The sequence below is a fragment of the Bufo bufo genome, chromosome 6, assembly GCF_905171765.1.
Source record: "Bufo bufo chromosome 6, aBufBuf1.1, whole genome shotgun sequence".
Taxonomy (NCBI): Eukaryota; Metazoa; Chordata; class Amphibia; order Anura; family Bufonidae; genus Bufo; species Bufo bufo.
The window spans coordinates 234,187,309-234,207,657 of NC_053394.1; the positions used below are offsets into that span (position 1 = coordinate 234,187,309).

The following is a 20,349-nucleotide window of genomic DNA, read 5'->3' on the forward strand; positions in this document are numbered from 1 at the left end:
TGTGGCTTCAGTTCCTTGCTTGGTCCTCTTGTGTTCACATGCTTCTAAGACTGCTGCTGCTTCTGGTTCCTGATCCTGGCTTCGTCTGACTACCCTGCTGGTTCCTGATCCTGGCTTCGTCTGACTACCCTTCTGGTTCCTGACCTCTGGCTTCGCAAAGACTCTGCTCGGTTTCACCATCCGTTTGGACTTTTGCTTTACAGCTTTATTTTCAATAAAGCCTTCCTATTTTCACTTATCTCTTGTTGTACGTCTGGTTCATGGTTCCGTGACAGGCACAGGAGGGAAGGAGCGCCATTTGGCTTTTAGAGTGCGGATTTTGCTGGAATGGTTTAGAGTGCTCATCACAATTGCAGAGACCCTGAGATATCTGTACAGTGAGAGCTCCCAATAATTCTCAAGGGATGGAGTGAGCATTTTGACATCACAGGCATTTTGCAAAAATGAATGAGCAAGTGACCGCGCAAATTGAAAATTGCAAGTTTTCCCACAGATGGCATTTGAGTGCCCAATATGCTGTGCCATCCCACACCCTTTAAATTGTTAGGCAAGTTCTGCTGGGAAATGCCATAAATGGGGGCATAAACTGCTGTTTGGATACGCTGCAGGGTTCAGAAGGGAAAGACCACCATTTGGCCTTTGCAGTGCATATTTTGATGGATTATTTACAGGTGCCATGTTGCTTTACAGCTATTTTCTGACAACCATACAGTTTTTATTTTCTCTGAATGGAGCTGTGAGGGCTTATTTTTTGCAGGATGAGTTGCCATTATTATCGGTACTGTTTTGGGTTACATACAAAATTTTGATTGCCTTTTATTTCACTTTTTGGGAAGCAGGATAAAGAAAATGCTACATTTCCACCATTGCTTTTTGGGGTTCGTTATCACAGTGTACACCATGCAGGAAAACTGACATATCTTTATTTTCCTGGTCAGGATGATTAAAGAGATAACAATTTTATATAGTTTTTTTAAGTTTTCATACTTTTACACAATTAAAGCTTTTTGAAAAAAACTGCTATTTAAAAAAAAATTCTGCCAATGGTCTTGTGTGAGGGCTTATTTTTTGTTGGATGACTTGACGTTTCATTTGTACTATTTTGGGGTACAAGATTTTTTGATCTCTTCATATTATGTTTTATTGCAAGGGGAGGTGACCAAAAAATACCTGTTCTGGCAGAGGTTTTTTTTTTTTTTTTTAATAGCGTTCACCTGACAGGGTAGATCAAGTGCCGTTTCTTCCTGGAGACTGAGTTTCCTGAGTGGTTTTCCACAACATTGGCCTTGGCAGCAGCTGTCTGACACTGGTTTCTACAGCTTAGTTTACAGTTCACCAAAATTTCTAGGTCCTTTTCCATATCAGTGTTACCCAGTGTTTTACCATTTAGTACGTACTGGTGACTTGCATTATTCCTTCCCATGTGCATATCCTATCATTTGTCAGTGTTAAGCCTCATCTGTCATCTGCAAAAATTGATATTTTACTGTGCAAGACTTCTACAAGATCATTAATAAATATACTGAAGAGAATAGGGCCCAATACTGACCCCTGAGGTACCTCACTAGTGACAGTGACCCAATCAGAGTGTGTGCCGTTAATAACAACCCTCTGTTTTCTATGACTGAGACAGTTACTTTCCCACATACAGACATTTTCCCCTAGTCCAAGCATTCTCATTTTATATACAGTTGTGTTCAAAATAATAGCAGTCAGACATCACTAACCTGATCAATCACTGTTTTTGGTAGAAATTATATTTCTACATGGCAAATAATTTACTAGCAGGTGTAGTAAAGTAATAAAAATCCAACAGACCCAACAGTCATGACATGCATGCTGCTGATTCTCTGTAATTCAATCACTTATTGAAAGGGGCATGTTCAAAATAATAACAGTGTGGAGTTCAATGAGTGAGGTCATTCATTCTTTGAAAAACAGATGGCAATTATTGCCCTTATTTAAGGAAGGAATGCAGCAAATGTTGTACATGCTGGTTACAGTGCATTTCTCTCTGAAATTCTGAGGAAAATGGGTTGTTCCAGACATTGTTGAGAAGAACAGCGTACCTTGATTAAAAAGTTAATTGGAGAGGGGAAAACATATAAACAAGTGCAGAAAATGATAGGCTGCTCAGCTAAAATGATTGCAAATGCTTTAAAACTACCATTCGAATGGATAGAAAAAATAGCCAAAATGGCAAGGATTCAGCCAACAATCAGCTCCAGGAAGATCAAAGAAGGTCTAAAGTTACCTGTGAGTACTGTTACAATTAGAAGAGGCCTATGTGAAGCCAAGCTATCTGCCCCCACAAAGTCCCACTGTTGAAAAAAAGATGTGCTAAAGAGGTTACAATTTGCCAAAGAGCACATTGACTGGCCTAAAGAGAAATGGCGCAACAGTTTGTGGACTGATGAAAGTTTGTTCTTTTTGGGTCTAGTGGCCAGAGACAGTTTGTCAGACGACCCCCAAACACTGAATTTAAGCCACAGTACACTGTGAAGACAGTGAAGCATGGTGGCGCAAGCATCATGATATGGGGATGTTTCTTATACTAGGGTGTTGGGCCTATTTATCGCATACCAGGGATCAGTTTGAATAGATCAGAATACTTGAAGAGATCATGCTCCCTTATGCTGAAGAGGAAATGCCCTTGAAATGGGTGTTCCAACAAGACAATGACCCCAAACACACCAGTAAATGTGCAACATCTTGGTTCCAGACCAACAAGATTGACGTTATGGAGTGGTCAGCCCAATCCCCGGATCTTAATCCAATAGAAAACTTGTGGGGTGACACAAAAAATGCAGTTTCTGAGGCAAAACCAAGAAAGAGAGAAGAACTGTGGAATGTAGTCCAATCATCCTGGGCCTGTTCACAGGTGCCAGAAGTTGGTTGACTCCATGCAACACAAATGTACAGCAGTTCTCAGAAACAGTGGTTATACAACTAAATATTAGTTAAATGATTTAAAGGAAAACAAAATATTCAAACATTTTTCCGTTTATATAGTGAATGTTTGAGTTTGTAAAGAAGAATACAAAACACTGCTATTTTTTTGAACAGACTAAAAAAAAATTGAAGAAAAGTGATTAGAGGAACAACACAAATTTGTCATTTTTTCATGTTTTTATTTGGAATAGAATGTGTAGTGTTCCCAATGCATTTGTGTGTATGGAAATAAAAGCTATTAGAAGGATTTTGAGCTATATTCACTTTTTTAAACACACTGCTATTATTTTGAACACAACTGTACTAACCTTTTATGTGGTACAGTGTCAAATGCCTTGGAGAAGTCCAAATAGACGACATTCATTGATTCCCCGTGGTCAAGTCTATAACTTTCCGCCTCATAGAAACTGATTAAATTTGTTTGACATGACTGATCCCTCATAAAGCCATGCGGATATAGTGTAATTTGCTTATTTTCATTGAAATACTCCGAAATAGCATCCCTTAGAAAACTTTCAGTTTACCCACGACAGATGTTAAACTTACCGGCCTATAGTTTCCGGGCTGTTTTTGGACCCTTTTTGAATATTGGCACCACATTTGCTATGCACCAATCCTGTGGAACACTCCCTGTCAGTATAGAGTCCTTAAATATCAGAAATAAGGGTCTGACTATGACATTACTTAATTCTCTTAGGATACAGGGGTGTATGCCATCTGGTCCCGGCGATTTGTCTATTTTAATCTTTTTAAGATGCCGCTATACTTCTTCCTGGGTCAGACAGGGCACTTTTAATGGAGAATTTACTTTTTACATTCTGCATTTCACCTGACAGTTTATTTTCTTCAGTGAATACAGTGGAGAAAAAAATATTTAATACGGTAGCTTTGCTTTCTCCTCATTGCTGTCTGCAACTCCCCCCTCATTACTCTATAATGGCCAACACCTTCAGATTCATACTTTTTACCATTTATATAATTGAAGAACATTTTAGGGTTAGTTTTACTCTCTTTGGAAATTAATCCATCGGTCTCTAGTTTGGCTGATTTTATTTGTCTTTTACATATTCTATTTTTTTCCTTATAATTTTTCAATTCTTCCTTGCTGCCCTCCTGTTTTAGTGATTTAAATACTTTCTTTTTGTCATTTATTGCTTTCTTTACAATTCTATTTATCCACATTGGTTTTTCTTGCTCCTTAACATTTTATTCCCATAAGGTATGTACCTCTCACAATTAGATGTTATTTGACAAAATCTCCTTTTTTAAGGGCGTTCTTTATTTTTGATAAAATGGAACATGCTCTGTAAGTGGTTGCTTTATGGAATTTGTGCAGTGGCTTTGAAAATCGGAATTAAAATTCTAAATTTTCAATAGAAACAGGGTTTGTTGCCCAACAACTAATCCGAGCTTGAATTTCATTTTACACTATGCTGTAGAAAAATGAATATTGCACAGTAATCGGTTACCATAGGCAATAAGCCTATTCAGTTTGATTAGATTCATAACCTTCTTTTCGTATTGCAAAAAGATTGAAGATACCTATGGCAAAAATGTCAGTTTATATATCACTGGAATCTTTATCAACTGTGACAGAGAAATATTGCGGTGGAAAAAAAGATTGTTAAAGATAGTAAATTAAGGTAGCTATTACTATCTTTTTTTTTTTTATTCAACTTTAATAGCATTACAAAAATGCTACAAGTAATAGCAGCCTTATACTAAATGTAAAGATCGTACTGGGGTAAATGTGGTTTGGTTTGAATGTCAGAGCCATATGACCTACTTTTACCACTGTAGACTTTAACTACAATGGCCAGTGTACCAAACGAATTAACTCACATTTTTACAGAATATGGATAACATGTAAATTATCAGTTTTAACATTTTGAATATGGTTTATGAGCATAGCAGACGAAACAATCTTCAAATGTATAAAAGATATCTAGATACTGGCAAGTATGTTAAAATATTAAAACATGGAGCATATTGTATTCATTTTAGTGCAGGAGATTATAATGAAAAGGTCAAATATGAAGAAAAAATGCTTAGCCTCCAATAGCATGGATCAGGAATACTTACTGTGATCACCATCGCACCACATGTTTCGGGCAGTTATTTAAATATCCCTCTCTGTTCTACTCTCAAGGATACATATTAATAAATTAGAAGTAGGAGATTGAAAAAAATATTAACATGCCATTAACCTTTTCATTGAATTTGTAACCTTTGATACATATCAACTGAGTATACAGTATGTAATGTGTGTTGGTATACATAGTAGAAGCTGGCCAAGGATGCATGTTGATGTTTTAGCCAAGCATATATGTTTAAGTCAGTGGTGAAAGGGGAATAAGTAGCTGCTAGACCATACCTGCCAACTGTCCCGAATCTGGCAGGACAGTGCCAGATTTCGGCGACTGTCCTGCAATGGCTGAAGTATGTCCTGATTCCAACTTTACTGTGTCCTGAGGACACAGTTACAGTTGACTGCAATGGTAAAGCAAGGAGCAGTCATCTTCCTGATCCACCATTCCCCTGCCGGTGCTCACCTCAGCAGCAGACGTAATGCACCGACGACATTGTGCCTGCTGAGCTTGTGGTAAAATGCACTAAAAACTTTGGCATAATTTGGTGCATCTAGTTTTAAAACTAGTTATAAATCAATTGCAACAAAAAGAAAAATCCACTGTACTTAGCTCAAAGAGGGGGCATGTCTTAGTAGGAAATGGGTGGGGCTTTAAATGCAGCCATTTGCAACATAGTGAATAGCTTGTATAAAGTTAGACAAAAAAAGTCTAGTCATGCACCAAATTTATTGCCCAGCATGAGCTACTGTGATAACCTAGGCAAATTTTGAGAAAGAAAACAGTGGGCAAATTTATTAATCCTGTAGAAAGCATAACTTTAGGCAGTTGTAAATATCATCGGTCATCATGATCGACCCTATTAAAACAGGAATATTGCCTGCTAGGGCAGGTCATATTGACTAAAACAAACCCTTTCTCTCTGCAATCGGTATTACTGATGCAGAGAATTGCTTATCTTTAGTTATATGCAGTTGAGGAGCTTGGAGCACAGAGGGGCTGGCATAGCCCCTTGGAGCACAGCTTCACCTCTGCCCATCGCCCCCGATGATTAGCACCAAAAACTTGTGCATGTGCTGACACAATTGCGATCTCATCCCCACTCTGATATCTTCACTGCACATGCTCTAATGGTATTGCTGCCAGTACATGTACGAAGTTTGGGGCCATACAATGGAGCAGTGAAGATGTCTAGATTGGGAGGGGGAGTGGCAATGGGGAGAGGCTCCGTCACCTCATCTGCATAAATTAAAGATAAGAATTTCTCTGCATCGATAATACTGACTGCAGAGAGAAAGAGCTCATTTTAGTCATCATGACCCATCCTTCCAGGAGTATGCCTCGTTTAATAGAGTTGATCATGGTGACAGATGCTCTTTAAGAGGGCCCAAGTTTATGCTTTCTACAGGATTAATAAATCTGCCCCATTGTTTTCTTTCACACCGTCATACTGACAGATAGAAGCAATGTTGCAGGAGTAGTAATACCTTTCTTTAGGCTGTTAACTCCCTGGTTTCCTCTTACTCCACATTACAATAGGGTGAAGAAAGGTGTTCCTACACCTGAAATGTTGCTTCTGTCAGTGTAGCCGAGAGTTGAATTAAAAAAAAACTATTGCATAACTACATCTTAGAGTGCGCTCTCCTTGAATTCACTGAAGCAAATAATAAGACATATTGAAATCAACATGACCCATACCTTTTTCCTACGCAAATTTGAATATTGTCTTATTCTCCAGGCTTGGTCAATCTCCGCTGTATACCGCTAGTTTGTTATAGCTTTCTGCTGAAATGGCAGCAATTTCTCAAATCTACAAATGACATTGTCTGCAGTTCTATAGTCCTGAATAGAACTGGACTGGAGCCTGTGGCTCCTCTGCCTTCCGGACGTGCTTTCACAACTCCTGAAGAGCTACAAGTTTGGGTTTCATAAGGTTCCCTCTTTCTTTCAGCTGTACAAATCTGGCTCTGATCACACTGGCGATGAAGGTTTGATTCGGATCCAGCAGTACTCCACTAATAGGACTGTTGCCACCCACTATCCCAGAATGGGGATTCATTTCCTTGGTGTGTGGACTTGTGATGGACATAAACCTGTAAATACCTTCTGTGTTTAGAAAGCCTGGTTGAGTTGCTTCATAACCCGGGATGACATACCTACACAAATATGAAGAAATAACTTGCGGCGTAAATTGAAAACCTGGGCAGCAGTCAGTACTGTAGCAGTATGTTTACCAAGCTATGGAAAAGGGCCTTGTGCCAAAAATACAACAGCATGACAAAGGCTTCAATTAATCTTGACAGGATTTTGTACCGATGTATGCTATGACCTTGAAAAGAATGACTGGAATCATACAGTAGCCTATCAATTATTCTGCCTGAAATGATGGTTTAGGAACCGGTTGCCGACCTTGGGTATATTTGGAAAGAACCAGTGGAATAAAACTCCCTTTTATTCTTTGATCTGAAAACGAAGAATGTTTGAAGTCCTTTGTAATTGATAATCTTGCAAGTTAAGTTTGGGCATAGCTAGAGTAAAGCAATGAAAGAGCAATTCCTGGAGTGCTTGTATGGATCATTGCTACTTTCTAGAAAATGCCAATCACATGTATTTACATGAGGAGGAAGGACTGGATTGTTCTCTCAATCTACATAGTGTACATCTGGGGTGGTCTCATTTTAACCTAGAGTGATATGGGGAGGGATGATCTACTCTAGGCTTCTAGTTTGATTTACCAGCAATCTATTCCACATCTTGAAGTATCTTTGTAGGGTGCTGCATCCATCTGTGTGTACAGGCGGTTTTTTGTACTGTAGGGCAGAGTCACATTTACCTTACAGATTCACCGACATCTGGTTGTGAGGGTTCTTGATCAGGCATGACTGACCATTCATTTTTTCATTCAGATCAGGGAATAGTTTTGGGCAGGATCAAAATACAGTTGGAACTGATTGTGGAGTCTTTGGGTGAAAGCCTTGGATGCTTCTAAAGCCTTTCTTGTGGTTCCTCCTATGCTAATGGTCAACCTTGTAGTTGTGTATGTAGTGGATGCCCACTTATTATGTTTACAGGGCTGTATATACTTTTAATATATGTATACATGGTAATTAGATCACCTATAAAATCAGGTTCAAATAAAATAATGAAATTTTGCTAATCATTCTTCCGATGGCCACCCGATGCTTCAGTTACTGCCTAATAAACTTCTTAAAAAGATATTGTGCCACGTTCTGTAGTATTGCCCTATCCACAAGATAAGGGATAACTGTTTGGTGAAGGTCCAACTGCTGGGACCCCCACTGATCCTGAGAAAGCGGTCCCCTTCCACATCCTGATGGATCAGCAAGGCCAGCAGGCACCATTCACTCTCTATGGGACCGTCAGAAATAGCTGAGTGCTGTACTCGGCAGTCCCATAGGGAATGAATGAGGCACGTATGGTGCATGTGACAGGAGAACGGGGCCTCACTTCTCTATGGGAGTTCCAGCAGTCCTGTTGATAGGGGATAACTTAAAAACTTGACACAATTCCTTTAAATGGGTTGTCCAGTTTAAAATAAAATAAAAAAAACAGAAGAGCTGCAAATGCTATAAAATAAAGAAAAACACTATGCACTTCAATCCAGTTCTGATGCTCCGAAGGTGCCCTGGTTTTTTATTACAAGTGGTCGGCATGTGACTGTTGTAACCAGTGACCTCAGTGGTCATGTGGCATACTACTGCCAAAAGCCCTCAGTGATGAACGCCATCATACCACTAGTACTGCACTTGACCTCTTCCATCAGGGTACATGAATAGCAAGGTTTTAAGAAATCCACATCTCAAACACAGACTCTTATTCTTATTATCATTGTTTTATTAATCCTCAAGATCAATTACTTCGAATCAAGTGTAATATCCTGTTTTCATAAAATTCAACAGCATGTGCGATTCCAACTGTAGTTTTCTTCCCAGGTGAATGTTGTAAACTCTTGCACTTGAGAGGTAAGCCATGTGCACTGTAGTGCTGCACTGGTCGATCCAGAAGATTATAGAGGGTAGGAGAACTCAGGCACTACTGGTGGGGTTACCACCCCCATGATATCAGCAGCCACCATGACTGGAGGAGTGGTAAAGACACACTGTTGTCTTCAGGACTATCCAAACCCAGATTGTAAACCATTGTGGCATTATCAAATGAATGAAGCAGTGCCAGCTTCTACAACCACACATGGACATTCAGTGGGTGGCATACCAGAGATATTCACTGTAACTTGTAAGAATTCTAATAAAATAATTATGAAATTTGAAATAAGAAAAATCAATGGAAAAAATATTCCAATCAAGCAGAACACATCTTAAAAACATAACATATAGAAACACGGCCCTATAAGGATTTCCTTTCCAAAAGCTCAGTAGACTAAACTGCACCGTTATATACACTGGTTATACTAATCCGTATATTACATCCAGCACTTCGAACAGGTTATTAAAGTTGAAAGGAGCAAAGCAATGAATTTCTCCATAGAGTCTTTTGCCACCACGTCTCAGGGTTGCAAGGTTTTGTATATAAAGGTATACAACTTTTTCTCTGGCCTTGGTGACATACAGTTCTTGCATTCTTCTAAGTAATAGTTAAGCAGCAGCTTGTAAACGTCACCTGAAAAGGCAAAATACAGTATTAGGGTCTCAATACCGGAAAAAAAACGCATCAGTTTAGTATGCATCAGGATGTCTTCCGTTCTGTCCGTTGTACGGTATTTGACCGGACAAAATACCACAGCATGCTGCAGTATTTTTTCCGGACAAAATCCCAGAACAATGCCGCACTTGCCGGATCCGGCATTACTTTCCATAGAGATGTATTAATGCTAGAACCGGTTTTCCGGTCTGCGCATGTGCTGGGATAAAGGAGGAGCTGGTTTCTCTTTTGATCTTTGAAAAAAATGTAAATACAGTTGCAAGAAAAAATATGTGATCCCTTTGGAATGATATGGATTTCTGCACAAATTGGTCATAAAATGTGATCTGATCTTCATCTAAGTCACAACAATAGAAAATCACAGTCTGCTTAAAGGGTTTCTACCACCAGAAATACGGTTATGTAGCTGACTGACATTAGCGATGCGCTAATGTCAGCACTACATAACAGTATGTTTCTAACATTAGTCCCTGCAGCCGTTTTTGAAAAAAAATGCACTTTTATTATATGCTAATAAGCCTCTAGGTGCTATGTGGGCGTAAAACCAGCACCTAGAGGCTCCATCCACTCACGCTTTATCCCGCCCAGGTCCCCTGTTCTGCCCACCCAGCTCCTCTTGATTGATGGCACGGTCCACTGCATAGTTGACGAAATCCCACGCCTGCGCCGTTCACTTCTGTCTTCGGTGCAGGCGCAGTGAGTGAATGATGCGCTCCTGGTGTCGGATTCCTCACTGCGCCTGCGCCGACTACGTCACAGTGAGGAAGTCGGCATCAGGAGAGCGGGCTTCACTCACTGCGCCTGCGGTGAAGACAGATGTGAACGGCCCAGGCGCGGGATTTCGTCAACGATGCGGTGGACTGTTCCATCAATCAAGAGGAGCTGGGCGGGCAGAACAGGGGACCTAGGCGGGATAACGCGTGAGTGGACGGAGCCTCTAGGTGCTGATTTTACTGCCACATAGCACCTAGAGGCTCATTAGCATATAATAAAAGTGCTTTATTTACAAAAACGGCTGCAGGGACTAATGTTAGAAACATACTGTTATGTAGTGCTGACATTAGCGCATCGCTAATGTCAGTCAGCTACATAACAGTATTTCTGGTGGTAGAAGCCCTTTAAACTAACACACAAGGAATGAAATGTTACCATGTTTTTATTGAACACACCATGTAAACATTCACAGTGCAGGTGGAAAAACTATGTGAACTCCTAGACTAATGACATCTCTAAGAGCTAATTGGAGTGAGGTGTCAGCCAACTGGAGTCCAATCAATGAGATGAGATTGGAGGTGTTGGTTACAGCTGCCCTGCTCTATAAAAAACACACACCAGTTCTGGGTTTGCTTTTCACAAGAAGCATTGCCTGATGTGAATGATGCCTCGCACAAAAGAGCTCTCAGAAGACCTACGATTAAGAATTGTTGACTTGCATAAAGCTGGAAAGGGTAATAAAAGTATCTCCAAAAGCCTTGCTGTTCATCAGTCCACGGTAAGACAAATTCTCTATAAATGGAGAAAGTTCAGCACTGCTGATACTCTCCCTAGGAGTGGCCGTCCTGTAAAGATGACTGCAAGAGCACAGCGCAGACTGCTCAATGAGGTGAAGAAGAATCCTAGAGTGTCAGCTAAAGACTTACAAAAGTCTCTGGCATATGCTAACATCCCTGTTAGCGAATCTACGATACGTAAAACACTAAACAAGAATGGATTTCATGGGAGGATACCACAGAGGAAGCCACTGCTGTCCAAAAAAAACATTGCTGCACATTTACAGTTTTCACAAGAGCACCTGGATGTTCCACAGCAGTACTGGCAAAATATTCTGTGGACAGATGAAACTAAAGTTGAGTTGTTTGGAAGAAACACACAACACTATGTGTGGAGAAAAAGAGGCAAAGCACACCAACATCAAAACCTCATCCCAACTGTGAGGTATGGTGGTGGGGGCATCATGGTTTGGGGCTGCTTTGCTGCGTCAGGGCCTGGACGGATTGCTATCATCTAAGGAAAAATGAATTCCCAGGTTTATCAAGACATTTTGCAGGAAAACTTAAGGCCATCTGTGCACCAGCTAAAGCTCAACAGAAGATGGATGTTGCAACAGGACAACGACCCAAAGCATAGAAGTAAATCAACAACAGAATGGCTTAAACAGAAGAAAATACACCTTCTGGAGTGTCCCAGTCAGAGTCCTGACCTCAACCCGATTGAGATGCTGTGGCATGACCTCAAGAAAGCGATCACACCAGGCATCCCAAGAATATTGCTGAACTGAAACAGTTCTGTAAAGAGGAATGGTCAAGAATTACTCCCGACCGTTGTGTACGTCTGATCTGCAACTACAGGAAACGTTTGGTTGAAGTTATTGCTGCCAAAGGAGGTTCAACCAGTTATTAAATCCAAGGGTTCACATACTTTTTCCACCTGCTATGTGAATGTTTACATGGTGTGTTCCGTTGCCGGAATTGCCTGCCGGATTCTAACAACGCTAGTGTGAAAGTACACTAACTCCAGTATGGTTAAAGCATAACTAAATAAAGCAGATTGGTGACCAAAAGTCAGCTTCAAAAGTAGATGTATTATTGTATTTGTTACTATAAGCAATTTTCTATGCAAAAGCCTAAGGCCTCTTTCACACGGGCGTCGCGTGTGAGGGCCGGATAGGATGCATCGCAGGAAAATGCGTGATTTTTCTGCACGAGTGCAAAGCGTTTTAATGCGTTTTGCACGCGCGTGAGAAAAATCGGCATGTTTGGTACCCAGACCTGAACCCGGACTTCTTCACAGTTCGGGTTTGGGTTAGGTGTTGTGTAGATTTTATTATTTTCCCTTATAACATGGTTATAAGGGAAAATAGTAGCATTCTTAATACAGAATGCTTAGTAAAATAGGGCTGAAGGGGTTAAAAAATTCATAAAAAAAAATTATTAAACTCACCTCATCCACCAAACATGCTCATGTGCACAGCCCCATAAAAATGGGGTCCGGATTCAGTGCGGGTGCAATGCGTTCACCTCACGTATTGCGCCCGAGTGAAAGCGGTCTAAAAGTCTCACTTCTAATCAGGGGATCCACTGTTTCATGCAGTGGGATCATTTTCTAGCGCTATCCAGGACCTGAGCATACAGGCGGGTGCAGGAACAGCCTGCAAGAAGACATGCGCTGGATCTCTCAAGCTGCAGAAATGTGGGGTTGTGCGTTTCCAGACCTTCAGGGTCAGCATTACTGTAATAACCATGGAGAAGGGCAACAGTAACTGCAAATACTCTCTTCTCTCCCTCATTCTGCATTTCTACCATCTAGCCACATAAAATACTTACCAACAGTTTGATTCTTCTCTATAAGAAAGCTGTGCATTTTGTGAACCTCGTGCATTAACTCTTTGTCACCAAAGGTGAAATACGCAACATCTCGTCCGGTCTCTGCAGCGGCCAGAAGCTGAATTAAGGCTGCAAAGTGAAAAAAAAAAGGGTAAAACTATTAATCTCTCTCTGACCATTAACATCCAGAATCTGGTATTTACAGGGAGTCCGTCACTGTTCGGCCTCATGCGCATGACTGTATGTATTTTGTGGTCCGTAAATTGCGGATCCACAAAATACATGCCTTCTGTGTTGCATCCACATTTTCTTTTTGCGGGACCCATTGGATCAGTGGTTTGCCTTTTGGGCCAAGTATAGGACATATTCTATCTTTTTTGCGGAAAGGCCATATGGCTGGTGATCCCTGATATTCATATTGCTTGCTCTCCGTTCTTTCCTTTTAGACTGATCACATCCTGCATTTATAACAATCGATTTCATCTGTAATATTGGGCTCCTTCTGTTTTTACTTGAATAGGAAGTGACGCAGTGTGTTCCACGGTGGACCGCACGCGCACCACTTCCATGTGTGGCCGCACATACCTCTTTCCCCAGCTGCTAGTTATTAAATTTATTTTGGTATAAATAAAAGGTACCCTGTTAGCACCCCTTGAGGAAGCTATACTTGAAAGGTGCGTCGGGGCTGCGGATTATCACTCTGGTATTTATGTAATTATTTATTTATTACCATGTCTAGTTACACTGCCATCTTTTTGTATTTTGCACTATATTTATATGTACTTGGCTTAGAGTAGTTTTATGGGTCTGAGGTCAGGATTTTTTCACTTTATACCTGTTTGGGTATTTGTCACCTATATTGGTTTTTGTACCTTTTATGACCCATTCATTTAGTAAATGTTCTATCATGTTATCCAGCTTGTGATTTTCTACATATCCTGTGTCTCTTTTATCCGCTGCTGCATTGTATGTATTTGTATTTTTATCTAGTCTATTGTTGAAATAAAGTATATTTATTATTAGCTGTGCTATGCTTGTTTATTGGTGTTACTTTCACACTCGCGTTTTGTGCGGACCCGTCTGGTATCTGCACAGACGGATCAGCACGAATAATGCAAACGCTTGTATCCGTTAATAACGGATCCGTTTGCATTATTCTTTAAAAAAAGAAAGGATCCGTCTTGACTTACATTGAAAGTCAATAGGGGGACGATCCGTTTTCAAATGCACCATATTGTGTCAGTGAAAAACCGATCCGTCCCCATTGACTTACATTGTAAGTCTAGACTAATCAGTTTGGCTCCGCATCGTCAGGCAGACTTCAAAACGCTGAAAGATGCGTTTTAGTGACTGTCTAAAAAACGCAACGGAGACCAAACGCAGCTAAATTGATGCATTCTGAACGGATCCTTATCCATTCAGAATGCATTGAGGCTTAAATTATCCGTTTTTGGGCCGCTTGTGAAAGCCCTGAAACGGTCTCACAAGCGGACCCAGAAACGGCAGTGTGAAAATAGCCTAACCTGTCACCTTTGCTGATATATCTGCTGAAACATATTTTTATACAGCTCTAGGAAGGGTCATTTCTCTATTATTCCTACTAAACGTTTATGAATGTACCGTATATACTCGAGTATAAGCCGACCCGAGTATAAGCCGAGCCCCTAATTTTACCCCAAAAAAAAGGGAAAAATTATTGACTCGAGTATAAGACTAGGGTGGGAAATGCAGCTATAATGCAGAGTGTATGTGTATATAATGCACACACTCTACATTATATACACACATCTGCAAGAGGGTGACTCCCTGTATTTAATGCAGAGAGTGTGCATTATATACACACACACTCTGCATTAAATACAGGGAGCCATCCACAGATCTCCCCCCTAAACAGTGCCATCCACAGATCCCCCCTCCCCTAAACAGTACAATGATGGCACTGTTTAGGGGAGGAGGGATCTGTGGATGGCACTGTAGGGGGATCTGTGGATGGCACTGCCATCCACAGATCCCCCTACAGTGCCATCCACAGATCCCCCTACAGTGCAATCCACAGATCCCCCTACAGTGCCATCCACAGATCCCCCTACAGTGCCATCCACAGATCCCCCTCCCCGGCGCTCACAGCAGTATATTTAAACTAATTAATAACCTTTAACTGTGGTTATCTTACTTTGTCTTTGCTCCGGTAATACAGGCAGTGCGGGGAGCGGCGCTCACTCACTGACGTCACGCGCCTTCTCCCACTAGGCAGCGCAGGCGCGTGACGTCAGTGAGTGAGCGCTGCCCCCCGCACTGCCTGTATTACCGGAGCTAAGACCTAGACTCGAGTATAAGACGAGGAGGCTTTTTGAGCACAAAAATATGTGCCAAAAAACTCGTCTTATACTCGAGTATATACGGTATTTCCAGCAGCCTAAAGTAAAGGTCTGACCAGGTGTTAGCAGCTGGCGACTGGGTGTGCCTGTAAGTCTGACACTGACAGCGCTAATTGGATAGCAGCTGGCGACAGTGTCAGACTTACAGGCACACCCAGTCGCCAGCTGCTATCCAATTAGCGCTGACAGTGTCAAACTTACAGGAACACCCAGTCAGCGCTAATTGGATAGCAGCTGGTGACTGGGTGTGCCTGTAAGTCTGACACTGACAGCGCTAATTGTATAGTAGCAGACTGACTGTGCAGGGACACATCTCAATGGTAACACCTATATTGCAAGAGAATCTGAGCAGATTGATATATAGTTTCAGCAATTTCAGTGGTGAGCAGGTATAATTACAAGTATGGAGTCCCCATTCACTTCTATGGGACATCTCTGTCTCTTCAAGTACATAGGAAGGAGCTGTCCCATAGAAGAAGTGAATGGGGACGCCATACTTGTAATTACACCTGCTCACTACTGAAAGTGCTGTGGCGAGCAGGAAAACAGAGCAGAGAAGGCAGCGCTACTTTGGCTTCAAACAGCTCATCGGCGGAGGTGCCAGTAGTCAGACCCCCGCCAACCTAATATTGATGACCTATCCTGAGGATAGGTGATGAATAGTAAAAAGCTTTTTCAGACTTCACGTGTGGTCAGTCATGGATAGTTGTGCATGTGGTGTTGCAAACGTTGTATAAATGTATAAGGCTTCTTTAATACTGCCGGAATGCCTGCCAGCGTGCAACAGTATTTGTCTGGCTGAATCCTGGCATATGTGCTGGGTACTGGCCCGATCTCTGCTGGACTATAATGCAGTAAAGGTAACGTCTCATATTTCCGGACACAGATAGCTCCAGCAGGCTGTTCCTTGTCGGAATTATGCTGCATTTCGTGGCGATTGGTTCTTATTAAACAGAGTAACTAGTTTTACCAGATCATTGTTAAAGGATGCAAAGATGCAGAATTTTAATACCAGATGAAATAAAGTCAATGCGCTCCGTCTCATAACTCCAGGAGCCCTGGATCAAGGCTGCAGTGAAATCGCTCCCTACAACTTGATTTGTTTTGTCTCCACTTCATTAGTTTGAGCGGCATTCTACACGGTGTCACCGCATTCTATAATCATCTAGATACAACTTCCCTGGGACGGCTCGTTGAGCAGCTTTTACCTGAAGGGCAAATCAATCATCAGCTTCTTTCCTCTGAGAAAGATGATTTACAGCGCAGGGTAGCAAATATATTTGGAGGAAAACATTACGATCTTCCTGCTCAAACTCTGCATACATATTGTGTGCCATTTCTATATACACAAAAATCCTGATTTTTCGGCTTACACATGCCCTAAATAAGCCGAAAGAAACCAAGAAGGCAGGACAGGCTAATGAATAAAAAGGATGCTTCAATGGTGTTAACTGTTAAAAATTCTATTTCGGCAGCCATACTGGAGACACACTTCCTATGTATCTGTATGTGTGTATGTGCATACTGCGGTAATCAGTTGTACCAACTTCAGGCTTCTTTACACTAGCCTATGTTCAAGTTGATTATCGCGTAAAAGCTTTCAGATGAATGCTCGTTCACCGTAATTGACCTGTTTAAAGGTGACGCCAATCACTTCCATGTGGAATATATCCCTGCTGGTCCCTGTGATCCCCCTTGCTTTTCATGCTGCAACTTGCAAGACACAGAAAAGCAGATGCCTCTACCCGATTATCAATTAGAATGGAAACTAATATGCCAGGACGTGCACCCAGAAGTTGTCTCATTAAAGAGGTTCTGCAGTTCTTTTTAACTCATGATCTATCCTCTGGATAGATCAATAGCATCTGATCGACAGGGGGTCTGACTCTCGCCCGCCGATCAGATGTTTGAAAAGGCAGTAGCGGTTACAGGACTAGTATCACAGGGCTTAGGCACGCCCAGGCCAGGGATACTAGTCATGACGTCACTGGGCCTAAAAGGAAACATGAGAGAAGGCCGCGGCGAACCTGGAGTAAAGCTGCCTTCTCAAATAACTGATCGTTGGGGGTTCTGGGTGTCAGACCTCCGACTATCAGATGCTAATGATCTATCCAAAGGCTAGATCATCAGTAAAAAAAAAAAAAAAAAAAAAGGGACTGCAGAACCCCTTTATGGTATATGTCATGTGTGTGTTTATCTAAGTAGTTTATGTGGGTATATGGATGTGTGTACTAGTTGTGTGTGTGTGTTCTATGCAGATTGTGCATGGAGAATCTGCAAACCTTAATAAATCTCATCCAGATGCCATATTCTTGCCATATTTGCCGGGTTGCGGCTGGATCTCTAGCAGTCCCCAGTACAGTTAATGGGGCCGGACAGAGACTTTCAAGCTTCTGGCAATGCCAGAATACAGAGAGATCCCTAGTCCGTGTGAAACTAGCTAAAGAAGCAATTTATCACATACAAACAATCCCCTCAATTTCAAATCTTCACTCGCTGCTGAAAACAAGACTACTTCACATTTCTCATATCTTCCCAGTCTCTAAACAACTTCTCTTCTCCATTTACTGGTGCTCCCTCCCTCACCCCTCATCTCAATTGAGGACTTTGCCACATACTTCAAAATAAAAAGATTGACAACATCATACAAAGCTTAGGCCTGCAGCCCCTCTACACAACTTTCCAGTTATCCCTCAAAACCTGCTTCTCCACCATTACAGTGGAAAACCCTACTCCACTCTCCAGATCACATCTCACCACCTGTGCACTTGACCACATCCCACCTTATCCCCAACACATTGTTTATCCCGTTCCTAAGTCATCTCTTCAACGTATCAATAACCACTGGTGTCTTCCCCTCCCGTTTTAAACACACAACCATCACGCATCCTCAAAAAGCCATCTCTTGACCCCTCTTCTTTGTCTAGCAAATTGCCCCATATCACTTCTCCCATACGCTTCAAAGCTACTTGAACAACATGCCCACCTTGAACTGTCCTCCCACCTATCTTCCTACTCCCACTTTGACCAGCTACAATTCAGCTTCCAACCCTTACACCTGACTGAAACTGGCCTTACCAAAAAAGTCACCAACGACCTGCTAACTGCCAGAGCCAAACAACATTACTCCTCCTCAACCTGTCCTCAGCCTTTGACACAGTCGACCACTCCCTTCTGTTACAAAATCTCTAATCACTTGACATCATGCACTTGGCCCTGTCTGGGATCACCTCACAGACCGGACATCTCCCACTCGCACACCACTCCTCCTCGTCTCGTCCACTCTGTTGGTGTCACTCAAGGCCCTGTCCTAGGACCCCTGCTCTTCTCTATCTACACCTTCGGCCTGGGACAGCTCATAGAGTCCCATGGATTCCAGTATCAAATCTATGCTGATGACACTCAACTTTAGTCCCCTGCCTTGGAGTAACCTTCGATTGTGCCCTGTCCTTCAAACCGCACATCAAAGGCCTTTCCACCATCTGCCACCTTCAACTCAAATATAGCTCTTGGATCCACACATTTCTAAATCAGGTGTCTGCAAAAATGATTGTACATACCCTCATCATCTCCAGCAAAGACTATTATAACATCCTCCTCTGTTGCCTTCGATCTAGCACCCTCGCACCCCTCCAATCTATCCTCAACTCTGCTGCCTAACTAACCCACCTATCCCCCTATGACTCCTCTGCCTATCCCTTCACTGGCTACCCATTGGCCAGTGAGTTCAGTTTAAAATACTTTTCTCTGTTCTCCTTTTATCTCTTCCCACAATCACCTCCAAGATCTCTCCTGTGCATCCCCTATACAACGGGACTCCCTACCCCAAAATATCAGACTCACAACTACAGTGGAAACCTTCAAAAGAAACCTGAAAATCCACCTGTTCAGACAACCCTACAATGTACATTAATCCTGCTGCCACTATACTGACATATGACCATCTTCACTCTCAGCTACTGTGTCTTTCCCTCATCCCTTGTAGATTGTAAGCCCTTGCGGGCAGAGTCCTCTCTCCTTCTGTATCAGTCTAACTCTTCTTGTTCATGCTTACTGCAATCTTTGCATTATGTGTGTAAACCCCTTTTCATATGTATAGCACCAAGGAATTAATGGAACTTTAATAAATAATTCTATTTTATTTACAGGGGTTGTTGGGGTGACTGGTTTGCTACAATTTATACTGCTTCATTTACACTGCAAACAGCGATCTGCTGCCCAGGAACAATGAATTTGCATGAGGACGAGCGATAGCAGATACAGTGGAGGGGGGATCACTGCGTGTAAATGGAATGCGTTCTTCCCAATAATTGTCCGCCGGTCGGTGCAGTGTACCTGTGCCTAACTGTTTAGGATTGAGATAAATAATATCTCATCATCAGCGAGACGGATATGTCAAGATGACACAAAAACTGGCTGAACGACTCCATTTAACCAGGCAATTAATTTAGCCAAGCTTCATCACCTTCATTTTATTGCCAATTATAATGAACTCCATGGAAATGGGAGGCAGAGGTCTGTCGATCATTTATCTTGATCAGATTACTAAAATAAGACATTCATAAAACAATTACACTTTACATCTATTCAGAATGTCTTCAGAATAAGTACTGTAAATTCAGTTTTTCATTCTTTTGTTACGGTAGGAAATTAAAATAACCAACAGCAAAAATTCTAACAATATTTGCTGATAAAAATCTGCTGAGCTACATAAATTGTGGCCAGGTACAGGAGCGGCATACATCGACCCTTGGTTTTAGTGGACATAGTGGTGAAAAAAAGAAACTTAAAATTCAGCAGGTGCTTCTCTAGCAAGTGCACGAGAACTGCCCACCACTGAAGCACTTCTGGTGCACTTGCTGGAGCGGTGCCTGCAGAATTCTATGTTTATTTGTTTCAGCACTATGTCCATTAAGCCCAAAAACTGGG

At 41.7% G+C, this 20,349-nt stretch overlaps 1 protein-coding gene across 5 annotated transcripts in view; it reads right to left on the reverse strand.

Moving 5' to 3' along the window:
- Positions 1-8,808: 8,808 nt before the first annotated feature.
- PARG (poly(ADP-ribose) glycohydrolase) overlaps positions 8,809-20,349 on the reverse strand; it is a 115,213-nt gene continuing 103,672 nt past the window's right edge. For 3 of the 5 annotated variants that reach the window (XM_040437954.1, XM_040437957.1, XM_040437956.1), the window contains exons 17-18: positions 13,043-13,171; positions 8,809-9,677 (exon numbers count right to left, since the gene is read on the reverse strand). In XM_040437954.1, the coding sequence (XP_040293888.1) occupies positions 9,565-9,677; positions 13,043-13,171 (242 nt within the window). In that variant the 3' untranslated portion in view covers positions 8,809-9,564. The remainder of the gene's footprint in view (positions 9,678-13,042; positions 13,172-20,349) is intronic. The other 2 variants (XM_040437955.1, XM_040437953.1) reach the window with 1 other exon arrangement.